Source organism: Amblyomma americanum, chromosome 2 (genome assembly GCF_052857255.1).
Source record: "Amblyomma americanum isolate KBUSLIRL-KWMA chromosome 2, ASM5285725v1, whole genome shotgun sequence".
Lineage (NCBI taxonomy): Eukaryota > Metazoa > Arthropoda > Arachnida > Ixodida > Ixodidae > Amblyomma > Amblyomma americanum.
Window position 1 is genome coordinate 47,550,547 of NC_135498.1, and position 13,985 is coordinate 47,564,531.

A 13,985-nucleotide genomic window follows, 5' to 3' on the forward strand; every position below is an offset into this window, starting at 1 on the left:
AAGTCCTTTTATAAAAAAAAACAGTTTCTTCTTAAAAAAAAAAGCCACCCAATATGTCTCTGACTCATCTACCGGGCCCTTCCTCGTATTTTCACTTTGGTTTCAAGGCACTTGCAAGAAAAGGCTCGTAGTTAGCCCAACAGATAAGATCTTACAAGCAGCATGACTCAAAAGAGGAGCTTTAAAGGCATTTTAAATATGACTAACTATCAGTTAGGTATGCCGAAAAAAATACTGCCCGGACATATAAATCAACAATGCAATTATGGACTCTGCATTAATTTAATTTCAACTTTACCCATAATTTGGGATAGAAGTTCAAGTTCATATTAATCTTACCTTCCCGCCACCAAACTTTACTTCATCGCCATAAATAGTGTAGTCTTTTTCAACTTCAATCACCAGGCATGTGTCACCAAGTTTTACCTGAACATGAAAGAAGTTACATGAGTGAGGAGTTCACCACAGTGCACATTTGCATGCAGAACAAGCTGACTGCTAAATGCAATGAAGCCATTCTTTTGTTTGCAAAAATACCATGATGGGGAGAGTGGAGAAGGGGATGGCGTGTCACACCGTGATTGCTGGATGGGATCGGGAGAGTGAAGTAGGGATATGGTGGTGATTGCAGGACTCGATCACGCTACCCGCGCACACGGTCTGAATTCATCAACAGCAACGACTGGTCTATCTCAGGGGAACACTATTGCTAATGCATATCTGCCGCATCAGTCGCACTGGTCGGCTATAATTCTTTTTACATTCTTTTGTGCCCTGCGGGGTAATGTTGCATTCCCTCTACACTGCATCATCAGAAGAGTTGGCCCCATAAATATCCCTCAACTCTTTGTCCTCCCCTCCAGTGAACAGCCACAACAATAGCTGCATTATTCCCCACCCAAAGCAGTAGTAGTAGTATTAGAGCGAGTCAAGTGTAACAAGAAATATGAAAATGTCACTATCCTAAAACACTGTGATCACTTTTTGGCTAACAGGAATGCACCTTTGCCATATTCAACTGCACGCCAAAAAACGGCCGTGGCTTAACTTGGTTAAGCCTGGTGATTGCAAGGCACGCCGCTTAGAAAGTCGTTCTTCTCGTTCTTCTTCCGTCTCCGTAGCTCGCTGATGCTTCCTCTTTGCATTCTGCCGAGCTGCCTTGTTCGTAGGCACCATTGTAACATCTGGCTGTATAACTGCCTTGGCGAGAGGAGCGGAGCTGTTTTATACAGCTGGTGTGACGTCACTCTGACCGTAGCGCCCCTGGTGAGAGGAGCGGGAGTCAGGCCGTCGCGAGGCGAGGCGGTAGCCACCAACGGCGGCCGCCGTTGGTGGCTACCGCCTCGCCTCGCGACGGCGTGAGATGGGGCCTTGTTTTTACACAGCTGGTGTGACGTCACACCGACCATAGCGCCCCTGGTGAGAGGAGCGGGAGTTAGGCCGCCTTTGGTGGCTACCGCCTCGCCTCGCGACGGCGTGAGATGGGGCCCCGTTTTTACACAGCTGGTGTGGCGTCACTCTAGGTCACGTGGTGTGACGTCACGCAGTGAGGTCACACTAAAGGTCAATGGTGCCTACCACCGCCTCGCCACGGAACGGGCTGAAGTGCGACCTAAAGTAGTATTGCCTCGCAATAATAAAATACCTCAACTGTGGTATTTAAAGTGAGTCGGAGCTGTGTGGGGCCATGAGTGCCGGTGAATAGGCCCTTTTTTTGGGAAGGACAGCAGGGTAGTGCGCTGGCAGAGCAGTTACCACCAATAAGGCCCAGACATTTGGATAACATGCCAGTAGGGGGCTAGTGTCAACAAGTTTTCTGCAGTGACATGAGAATGATGCCACAATCTTTGCAAAGGCTTCTTGATATAGTACCATTGGAAAAAAAGCAAACATACCCTGTCGCCAACTGTAGGCCCATAGCTGGCAATGTAGTCTGCCCTCGATATCTTGTATGGTTTCGAAGGGTACACTTGTTCCTGAAGGAAAAGTAGAACTTATGCACATGTCTGCAGTGTCAGAACATAACCTAAAGATCAAGGGTTTGTCAAAAGATTCTGTGGAAAGTGACAATCATTGTAAAGATAAACAACACATAACACCCACCGTTTGTGGCTCCAAGAAGCAAAAGCACTCTATGTTCACTTCATTATTCAGACACGTTTTATGTGTGCTCTGAGGATGCCGCATGTGAAACTAGGAATTGCAAAAAAATTAAATTGGATCTGTTGTGCAAGAGACGTCCTCATTAGTTTTTAGACACAAGAACGCCGTTCTACTGAGTTCTCCACTATATAGCCTTCCACAGTAAAGCTGCAACTGAGGTGAAGCATTTGTCCGTCCCTTACACTCCTGAAGGAAGTAAGGCCCTTGTAACATTCTTTGAAGATTACCACTATCAAATTGCTCATGTTCCCTCACATATATCCATGCGCGAACCAGACCATGTGAAAGGTCACTCAGAAAGATTAAGATTTCCTGGAGTTGCCTACAAGATATCATGCACTGGCTGTGATGGTTCATATATTCATGAGCTTGGCAACTTGAAACAAGGACTCATGCAGCATTAAAATGGCATGGCTAAGGGGCACACGGCATCTAATGCCATGGCTGGGCATCATAGACTGGCGGTCGGCTACTGTCATCAACACAAAAAGTCACTATCATCCCATCATCAGCTTACAGTTCAATCCCATAAAATTAACTACACATATTTGCCTGAGATTTACATGGTCATTGCACCATCTATTTCGTGCAGAAGAAACACTACAATTTGTTCACTTTCCTAGCAAATCAGGGATTTATGCTGGTTAGATCACATTTCTTTTTCTTTTTTTCATTTGGCTTCCCTTGACAAATGTTCATTTACCTTATTAACCTAATATGATGCCTTACAGCAAATGACTAGCATAAAAAAAGTAGATCATAAATAGCATTACAAACAACTGTAGTGTCATAAGTGTAAGCCTTCAATTGGGCAAGTATGACACAGCAATGCAAAGGATAACAATCACCATAAGGTCTGAAAACATCAACATTCCAGTAGTCATTCAGTGTTTCCAATCTCAAGAAGTGAAAGCACCTTTTTCAGTTACAGTCTGTCTGTTCTATGATATACTCAGCTGGTTAACTAATTAAAGGAAGTGAAAGCACTGCCCAAACAGTTTGCAGAGAGACAGAGAGGACTGGGCACTAAGTACCAACTGTATTTGTTATTGCTGGTAACTGTGGGCAATCTGTGCTATTCATGGTTACCAAACAATACAAAGAAAGAAGATATACAACATAATAAGTCAACAGTTTTGCAAAGAACATCAAGTAGTTAACTTAATAACGTGTAAGGTGAAAACATACCTGTTTCTTATGACCAAAACCACGTGCTTGGACTCTCTCCATAACTTGTGGAAGGTTTTTATTGGTCACTTGGCCATCGCACAAGTTGTTCCCACCTCGAACCACTCTGCAGTGAAAAATAGCAGAGTCAATCTCATGATGGTAAAAGCACAAAGCTTCATTGCATGTTTCAGTTGTGTGGGATGCTCAACATGCTCCAGAAGGATACAATGTTCACTGAAAAAATTGTGAAGCTAATCCCATTGCAGAATTAATAACTGATTTGGAATTTATCAAAAAAAAAGATCTCTGTAACAAAGACAGCAATCCCACATGAAGTTCAAATATGGGTGCATTTCTCAGCACATAAACATCGCAATGCATGTCACAAAAAAACAAAAAGGAAAAAATTGAAATTGTTTTCAAATTAATTTGTCCCCAGATATAAAAATGTTTTTTTTCTGTCTGATAATGACTGGAGATGTTTATCATCATGCAGTAAAGAGCTTCAAAAGTGACTACAAGGAATAGCTTTGCCCACTCAGCAAACCTTATAGTGCCTGGAATTAATGTTCTATCACAATCAAAAATTTATGGGATGCATGTTGTCAGAAAAATGCTTATTGTTGTGGTTAGAGCATGCATGTAACCTCATACCTTGACACATTTCAGGCAACTGGATTACGTGACTGCACCAAAATAACGTTTTTTTTGGGGGACACTCGCATCCTGTATACCATTGATCATGATAGCACATTGTACAAGTTTATTGTGGTAAAAATAAAGATGATTTACTTGGATTCTCCAATTCAAATAATATATCAGAACATTAGTTTATATCTTTAAATTGTTCACATAAAGTATAAAGTAACAATCACAAACTAGCTGCAACCACATCTGAGAGCACCTAGGTACACCTGAAAGCACCCCTGATATGTCACCTAGGTAGTGAAATACCAGAGGAGTTGTAGCAGACAATTTACAAATATCATCTCAAAAACAGATATCTCCATGTATCTATTCTCCCCTAATCACATCTGCAAATTGGCTTTTAAAGGCCCAGTCAGCTCTGTACAATCAAACTGGTCACAGTGATTTTGGATGCAGATGAATAAGAGCAACATTAATGGTAAATCCTGAATTAAATGAATTGACGAAAGCTTCGAAATAATATTTCATTAACTGAGAAATTCCATTAATTCATCAAAACATCTTGCTCAATACCTACCTCTTTGGAAATTGCGTCCTGTTTCCTGACATAAAAACAAAGTAAACAGTGAAATTATGAAGCAAATATATTGTTCTACAATAGCTGAGCACAAATTTCTGCTACAGTACACTACGATTAACGCTAGGTGTGTTACATCAGAGCATGCATTCACTTCTTTCAAGAAAAGTTGCATGTTTCTCAAAAATCAAAGGTTTAAACTGTGTGAGCCGCATTTTCACAGTAAGGTTGACACTTAAAACCACTATATACATAGGTTGCACCAATGTCACATTGGCCGCCATGTTTGAGATCAGAAGTGTGGTGAAAACCTGTGTGTAATCTGCTTATGGTCACCTCTTCCAGCTTGCATTGTTGAAGCTATGCTCCACACATTGTGGCACCCAGCTACGGCATCACTTGAAACTTCCATATTGTTGCGCTACAGGACACTGAAAAACACTTCAAGAATGTAAAAATTTCAAAGTGGAGTGTTATCTTACTTTGAGCCAGAAATTTCAACAAGAGGGACAGTCCGAGCATCTCCAGGTTCAAAGCGGATTGACATTCCAGCAGGTACATTCTGCACAGGAAAGCAAAAGAAACAAATGTGCAGTCATAAAATAACTTTGCTAATGATTGAGCTGAAAAACACAGTAAGGTACTGATTCTGTACAGCATGTAGAGCCAAAAGCATCATAACTAAAAATGCTACCAGTAGTAGGTGATGGAAGATACAAAGTGATGGCAGCATTAATCCAAAATGCAGTTTATTGGGACGTTTTGTGACCATGAAACAAAAGAACAAGCTTTGTAGTAATTAAAATGACAAAAACAGTCAACAGCCCTTGAATCAGGAAAACTTTGTTTACTGCAGGCCTGCATATTTATATACAACACCCTGTATTCTAGCTTCTTTCATGACCTTTCAAGAAAGTGTGCATGAACAGTCAATACCCCAAGAATGTCTTGTGCCAAAACGGAGACACAACAGTAAACAACGATAACTGTTCCACCTTCATGGGCTCACTTTCACTTACCATATTAGCTCGCATGCTCACTGATACATCGTATCTGTCAACTGCCTAACCTCAGGAACCGCAAAAGGAAAAAAGATGCAATGTTGTATTGGCCAACCAATGAAAGCTGAGAGCCACCAACATGCAGTTAGGGTGACCAGCACAGTGCACCACATGCAGGAGCTGCAATGCTACCATGCCAAACTCAATACCAGAGAGGTACTCACACCGCATTTCCCAGCATCTGACACAGTTTTGGCGGCATCAAAATTGGGCATGGTGACACTAAATTTTTGGACGCCTCTGTGTGTAAGATGATGGTTCAGTGAAATGCTACCAAGAATGGTCGGCCACATTCAGGAGGCGATCGCCATGTGGCTGAATGGCCGACAGAAGTTCTGTTTTTATAACAGTGCATCTAGCCTGTGCGGTCGTGCTCAGTTCAACTTTTCATGCCCGCATTTCGTGCGACTCCCTTTAGAAAAAGAATGGGACACATGACACATTTGTGCAGTAATGATGGCAGCAACCTTACACAGTAGCATAGTTGGAATCGTTTTTTCTTCTTTTTCTGAGTTTGTAGCTGGTCTTGCACCTCGCCCTGGCTAGTGATTTGCATATTGGTCAACCCCCAAGTTTCAAGAATGCAGTTCTGAAAAAGCACAACCTATATGCGAATATTACTTTATTTTAACACACACTTTATTTGTATGCCAGTGAGAAAAGAAAACAGAAATAAATTTTTAACAAAGAAAGAGCAAAGAGCAGAAAAAAAATTGGCAGTGGCTTAGCTCGGCTATGCCAGGATATACGTAGCGAAAGCTAAGGCATAGCTTGGTTAGCCTTGGTTAATCTTGTTTGCAAGTCCAGGTTAGTCAGGTTGTCTGGCTAGTTGTTGTCACGTGGTTTATCACGCGGTTGGTCACGTGACCAGTCACGTGGTTGGTCACGTGATGCACTGCGACCACGGTGGGACCACGGTGCGAGCACGGCAAAACTTAAAGTTCGTAGCCAATGTAGCTTTCGCTACAAAAACAAATGCGAAAAACACAGCAAGCACCACTTGGCCATAACTCAACAACAAAGAGACAACTGCCTCTCAAGGAGGACTGTCTCTCAATGACGTCAACCTATTGTCGTGACGTCGCAGTCAACTGCCTGCACCTGCCACAACTATTATAGATGCAACGCTACCAGGTGAAAGACTTGCACCTGCAGCCATGCTTTTTAGCACATGAACACGTGCAAGGGGACTGACCACGGTGTCATGATAACAGGTCAACATTATTGACTGGAAGACCTCCCTTGAAATGCATTCTCGAGTTGTATTTAACTATAGTTGAGTCCAACATTTCCTACAACATGCCAACCGCCAATACAAACTAGGCTCAACCACCATCTAGTGGTCGCAACGGTGCTGGAGTTGTTCCTGGCACGGTTTTGATTTTGCATCTGATTGTGATGTGCACACCCTTTTGAGGCTCTACTTTTGTGAAAAAAGGTGTGAGCTAAAGTTTACTAAACATGGTATGCACACACAGAAAATGTTAGTAAATAGTATATGTCTTATTTCAAATAAATAGGTCCATACTCACAAGTCTCATCCCATATGCCTTCTCTCTGTCAAATACAAGGTATTTGTTTGCTTCAATAAATGGGTAATGGCTTCCAACCTACCAAAAGCAGAGACAAGGAAAGAGAAGCTCATGAGGGAAATAAGTGTGCAGATCACCCCCCTCAGCAGCAGACTAAAACACCGGACAAAAGACTGTAATGTTAGAAATTTTACAAATTTTGTCACAGGTTTCATCATCAGCTTTCAAGCAAAAAAAAAGGATGTTATATGATGAAGGGCTTGACATTAAGCTTTCATGCCCTGCCTCACAGGTACTTGTAATTGTGTTGCTCGTAAAACCAAACAGGCAACAAACTTGTGTCTTAATGAGCATGTTTCCTTTCAATCATACAGTAGCAAAAGCTAATGCTACTTGATGCAGTGAGTTTTCACAAATCATAGTTAACTTTCCAGGCAGCACTGAAGTCTTTTTGTCAAATCAGACAAGAAAGACCATCCACATTTCCAAGAGCTTAAGTGCAGCCAACAGTGGTTTCCAACTGGTAATTTTTGTCTAAGTTTCACAGATAGCAAATACTAATTAAAATTAGAATTAAATAAACAGCATAAACCACCAAAGGCTAACATGCAACCAATTGCCCATAGAAAGCTGTTTAGCATCTGCAGGCTACTATGTGTTAAGGTATAACAGCTGTAACAAGACCACTTTTTCAGCCGCCGCAGTGGCTGAGTAGTTATGGCGCTCGGCTGCCGGTCCAAAAGATGCGGGTTCGACCCCGGCCGCGGCGGTCGAATTTCGATAGAGGCGAAGTTCTAGAGGCCCGTGTGCTGTGCAATGTCAGTGCACGTAAAAGAACCCCAGGTGGTCGAAATTTCCGGAGCCCTTCACTACGGCGTTCCTCATAGCCTGAGTCGCTTTGGGACGTTAAACCCCCATAAACCATAAACCAAACCAAACAAGACCACCTTTTCAACGCTTTGACCTAAATGTACAAATGTATGTCTGCTTACACAATTTCAGATTAGAACAAGTGAACCACCCGAAAAGTGCTTTCGCTACTGTTTCTCATGTTTTCAAAACAACCAGCAAATTACAAACCGCTGCTTGATGAGAGCAGTCTTTGCTACCAATTTGTCAAGCACTGTGCAAGAAGCATCTGCACCTTAAGTTCAGCCTCAACGGGCTTCATCGTGCATTAAAAGGACATGGAGGACAACTCCATTCAGTCTTATTAATTTGTTATTGGTAAAAATCTATTGCTCAATTGCCTTTTAGTAACTTTTCTTTGGCAGCAAAAGATGCATTTACTGATGAGAAAATTAGATTTAAAATGGAATTTTTTTTTTTTTTGCCACCACTCGATTCAGGCTTGTGAAGTTAAGACCAAAAAGTACCTCGTGATTACCATTTGGAAGTGTGAAATGGTACTGTCTAGTCTCAGAGATCAGCACATGAAAATTGGCCTTCAACACCATTGCAGTGTACCTGTGGTAACAGCTGGTGACAATGATACCAGTAATTCATTTTTTTATCTTTTATAGCTTAACAAAGTTCCATTTTCAGTGAATGTGCCCCCTCTGTGATTAGAATGTGGAAATCTATCAATACAGGCCTACTTCAAGAAGTCCACAGTGTCCGTTTCAAGCTACTGGTGAAATAAACATCATAACAGAGCAGACAGGAGCACGTTACTTTCAGTTAATAAAAGCACAATGTAATTTTTCTCTAATAAAAACTTCAAATAATTGCCAGTAGCATACCTGCACTGGACGATCACTTGTGTTCACTACACGAAGTGAGAAGACGGGCCGACCCTCATTTATAACAATGTCCGATTCTTGCTCGAGAGGTAAAATCTTGCCAGGCACACTGCTCAGGTGCTGAATTGTCTCGTGGTCTATATCCTCCAGAGGCATAGGCGCAACCCTTGACAGCACATCAGGCTGGAAAGAAAAGCACCATCTAAGTATTTGCAGAGCATTCAGCCTTCCTCCGTATATGAAAGCGAATAGACCCATTCATAGCAATCAAAATACACTTTCAGAGTAGTAGCAAAGCTCCATTCTCCCAAAGCTTTGTTTTACTTAATGAAATGGCAGCGCACAAGCAAACACAGACAGAAAGAAGGGGACAAGCGCTGAACTAGAAACTAAAATTTTATTGAGAAGTGTGTCGGAATATATGTAGCCCAGCACAAAAGCATACAAAATAAAAGCATATAAAATTCCACATAAAAGGCAGATAAGAAGCCAGCATCCTTAATCACCGCTTAACTTCGCATATCCAAAAATTCCATCTCTTTTTCTGAAAGCAGAATATATGGGGTGCTGACGCATGAATCACCCGCTTTTGCTATCGCCCTGGCCTCGATGATCTCTCTTGTTATTGTGCACTTGTTTCATGCCAGGATTTTGCAGCCGTGAAGGTCGGGTATGCAGGCAGGTTTGTGATTGCAACGGTGGCAATGCTTTGCCAGAAATCCTGATGAAGCAGTGGAACTTACATTTTTATTGTGCTCGAGTAACCTTTCGTTAAGACAACGACCGGTCTGGCTGATGTATCTGCTTCCACACAGTAACTTAATCTCATAAAAAACACCCTGATCAAATGCAACAAAAGGATTCTGATGGTTGATTTTGCATCCAGGACGCGGCTTTTTCATTGGATTTGTCGCATTACACAGTTTTATAAGTTTTACTGGGGCTGAAAACACCACCTTTACATTGGCCTTCTTGGCGATTTTTTTAAGGTTGTGCGAGATCTTATGCAGATAAGGGATGACCCCAACTTTTTGTTTTTCATCTCTTTCTCCCTTTTGTTGATTGGTACCCGTCAGACTTTCCGCCTTTTTCTCTTTCAGAATACTTTCCGCCAGTGACACTAGCAAATTGCCCAGGTGAAAATTTCCTGCTGGGAATCTGCTGGTTTGTACTGGTCCCAGCAGCAACTTTGCTGGTTTCGGTCTGGGCCTGCTGGTCCCAGCAGCCCACTTGCTGGTTTTGGTCTGAACCTGCTGGTCCCAGCAGCACTACTTGCTGGTTTTGTGTTGGGAACTGGTCCCAGCAGCAACCTTGCTGGTTTTGATGTCTGAGCCTGCTGGTCCCAGCAGCACCACTTGCTGGTTTTGTATTGGCGGATTGGTCCCAGCAGCAACCTTGCTGGTTTTGTACTCGATCAACTGGTCCCAGCAGTAAACCTGCTGGTTTTGTACACAGTCAACTGAAACATATTGTTGCTTTTAAAATCAAGTAGCCGGTCGTCAGAGGGGTTCTACTGGTCTCAGTAGAGAAGAAACCGGCTTTATATTGAGATTATTATTTACTCGCCTGGAGAAAAACTGATCAGCTGGGAATTCAACCTGGCGTGTATTGGACCAGATGACCTAGCTAGTTGGAAACCAACTAGACATGACTAGTTTCATTCAGAAGGTGTGTATTAACAGCCATTTGGCAACTGCTTCAGCGCTTGAAACTTGAGTATTTATTGGGAGAGAGGTGTAACTAAATAAAGAAACACAGTGACAAGCTTCTGCGACAAGCTTCATGCACGGTTAGCAGTAAAAGTGGAACTTCGCCTTGTGAATTCCAACTCCAACGCTTTTCTTAAAACGATACTTCGTCAATGGAAGATCATGCCTATCAAGAATATATAATATCAGTCTTTGAAGCGCTTTGATTGCCTTCCAAGACAATCCATACTCAATGGCAAAATTCACAGTCAGTGCAAGGAAGTCCTCAACAGTTAAATTACTGCATTGCGTCTGATCTGACGTCTCAGGGTGCTCGGAAAAGTCAGGCAGTTGCGTGTGATTGCTCGACGATGTAGGAGTTTCCGTAGGACCTGACCAATTATAGCTGCTGCCATAATCATCCCCATCATGATGCGTGGCCTGTGGTGATGTCTGCGCTGGTGAAGATGACCGCGTAGGTCCTTGCTCTGGCGAAGGTCCTTGCTCTGGCGAAGCTTAGCGTGTAGATCCTTGCGCTGGCGATGGTGGCGGCCGCGGAGATCCTTGCGCTGTTGACGTCGGGTGCGTATCCCCTTGCACTGGCGACGATTACCGCGTACGCCCTTCAGCTGGAGACGGTGGGTGCGCAGACATCCGAAGATAACTTCTGGTGGAAGTCGGAAGACCAGCATCGCTGCCTGGGTCAAGACAACGCCGGTACCGCTTATTCCTGCGGCCCATTCTTTCAGCTCACTGTGACAATAATACCACGGCCATCATCCGAATAGCACTTGAACGTCGACCGAAGAGAAGCACTAGGCGGGGATTGCTGTTGCTGCTGCAGGATTTGGATATGGGGCTTTCTCTTTGTATCGGGCGGCCCTTACAAAAAAAAAAAAAACTCGTGTCCTAGCCTATTTTGCAGGAGGCCCTACAGTTACAGAAAATATACTAGTTCACTGCACTACAGTCGTCGAGTTGAACGAAGCGTCTAGTTGGATTTGGATTGGATTTAGACAACCTGGACTGGTGAAAATGCCGATGTGGCTATCCTTCAAGAGCTCATTGAACTGATTTACGAGTAAATTAGCACATTTAATTACATGAACATGCCACTAAAACTTAATAAGTAACTGTGTATCAATTGTTTTGTTTTAAACCAGTTTTGAAAAACTTGCTTACTGACTACCTTTTTTCTTGTCCGAAGTTTGTCGCGTCGATTTTTGGAGATAGCAACATTGGGTACCTGTTTACCTTTCTTTTTCCCTTTTTCTCTGTCTTCTCGGAGTGCACGGACGAGTATCGATCCCCGTCTCTCTGTTCTATCATACTGTGGCGGCTTTTAGCTTTTTAAATTACTTCGCTAATCCGAACTTATTCAGTTAATTAATCTGCGGCTGATCTGCGCTTGCAGAGTTATTAGTGATCCTTGGTGTGCATCACGCTCCACAGACACGTGCGATGTTTGCAGTTGTCAGGTTCGCGGACGATATAGATAAGAAGTTGTACGTGATTCCTGCAAAGGATATTACGAATTTCAACCCGAAAAACAACACAGACTTCAATACGCGGTCTGTGTATACCGCATTCTGGAGAGATCCGCTGGACGGAAAGGACAGCAGTCACTACAGCACCCAAGTCCTGATGCTAGGAGGTAATGGCTCAGTTTTGTGCACCTTAATTGCATGCGATTTTGCCACGCAAACTGGGTTACTATAATATATGTGTGTGTATGTCTGAATTTCTCACTGCAGAGTCGGAGAAAGAAATCCAGGAAAGGATGAAAAAAAAAAAAGACTTGCGATGCCAAAAATTCTAGATTCGCATGATTCTTCAAGTGAGACATGTGAAGAGGAAACTGCAGCCCAAAAGAAGAAGGTGTGCTTGCATTGTGCAGTGTTATATCTTGTTTCATTGTGCAATCTCGTGAAATTTAACCTGCGATGTGTTGTAGTGTATGCTTGTTGCAGCACATCCTGTGTTTTTAGTTTTTTCGTTCTTTAGAAGCAAAAGCGAACTCTGCTGGCATCCAAAAAAGCAGAGTATGATGAGACCATGCTAAAAAAAAAACATGGACTATGCCAGAAGCAAAACACTGGCAGCTCAAAGCCGCAACAGCCACCAAGTGGTAAGTAGTACGCCTGCTTAGCTATAAGCTGCCTTATAATTATCAGACACCTTTAAACGTCAGATTAAATCTGAAACCGTGAATGATAATTCTTTATAGGCCAAGAAGCGAGTTGGCTAAAGTTCTTTAGTTATTATAGCAAGTTGGGAGTTATGTGCACTATGCCCCTGCAATCACCTGCTGGATCCTACTGTGTCACACCCCTCCTTTCTTTCATATGGCAGCTATCTCTGCAGCACCTTATTAACAGTTGTAAACACTTTTTTGCAGCCACGGTCAAGCACTGGGGCCTACAAAGGGGCGTGGATGTTGACCCTGTGGTAAAAAATATAAACAGCATTCTCAGCGAGAAGATCCAAGATATTGTTAAATCCAAGCGGAAGGAATGAAATTTCCTTTCACATGAAAATAAACATGTTCAACTCCACAAGATGAGTAGATGTTCCTGCCCTGTCTTGCTGTTGAGAGCATGTAATGCATTAGTATGCGCCAAAGCAGCAAGTGGGATTCTGTGTCCAATGAGCTGTGTTTGCTCGGCAGTCTCGGATGAGCAGAACTGGCACGTTGGTTTAGCTTGGGTTCATCGAATTCTGCGTGAAGGAACTAGAACAATAGAAGTGACACCAATACCATACAGCTCTGTGTTGGTGGTATTTGCCTCGTTTCTACTGATCTTATTCTTTCACACATTTTGAGAGGTCAAAGCTCATTTCAATGCCTGCTGGCCCCACTAACACCTGCTGGTCCCAGCAACAACTGCTGGTCCCAGCAACGCCTGCTGGTCCCAGCAACGCCTGCTGGTCCCAGCAACGCCTGCTGGTCCCAGCAGCTCCTGCTGGTCCCAGCAGCTGCTGGGAATCTGCCAAAATCCCAGCAGTGTTGGGACCAGCAGATTCCCAGCAGGAAATTTTCACCTGGGTGCTGGGGTAGCCAGCCGCGCCAGACGGGCGGTTTGTTTCGTTAGGCTTTCCTCGACTGTGTGAAAACACGACCTGTTCAATGCATTACGAAAGCAAAGCTTTGCAATACCCCTTTTCACTAATTTCGAGTGTGCCGAGTCATACGGAAGAAGTGGCTTTTTTCCCCTGGGATCATAAATCCAACAGGTATGGTTGGTCGTAAACCGGAGGCTTAAGTCCAAGAAACGGATGCTTCTTTCGGACTTCCTTCGAACCTTCGGATGCAAAACAGACCTTCTTTCTGTGTGTGTTTGCTTGTGCGCTGCCATTTCATTAAGATGCAAAACCAACTAGCCCAGTCTGCCGCCTTACTGACT

The 13,985-nt window shown here is 43.2% G+C and overlaps 1 protein-coding gene across 6 annotated transcripts in view; it reads right to left on the reverse strand.

The window, feature by feature from the left end:
- The window catches only part of LOC144121170 (urease subunit alpha-like), a 111,272-nt gene that overhangs the window by 52,045 nt on the left and 45,242 nt on the right, over positions 1-13,985 (reverse strand). For all 6 annotated transcript variants that reach the window (XM_077654192.1, XM_077654187.1, XM_077654189.1 and 3 more), the window contains 6 exons: positions 8,894-9,076; positions 7,152-7,229; positions 5,041-5,120; positions 3,352-3,457; positions 1,896-1,976; positions 340-426 (listed from right to left, as the gene is read on the reverse strand). In XM_077654192.1, the coding sequence (XP_077510318.1) occupies positions 340-426; positions 1,896-1,976; positions 3,352-3,457; positions 5,041-5,120; positions 7,152-7,229; positions 8,894-9,076 (615 nt within the window). The remainder of the gene's footprint in view (positions 1-339; positions 427-1,895; positions 1,977-3,351; positions 3,458-5,040; positions 5,121-7,151; positions 7,230-8,893; positions 9,077-13,985) is intronic.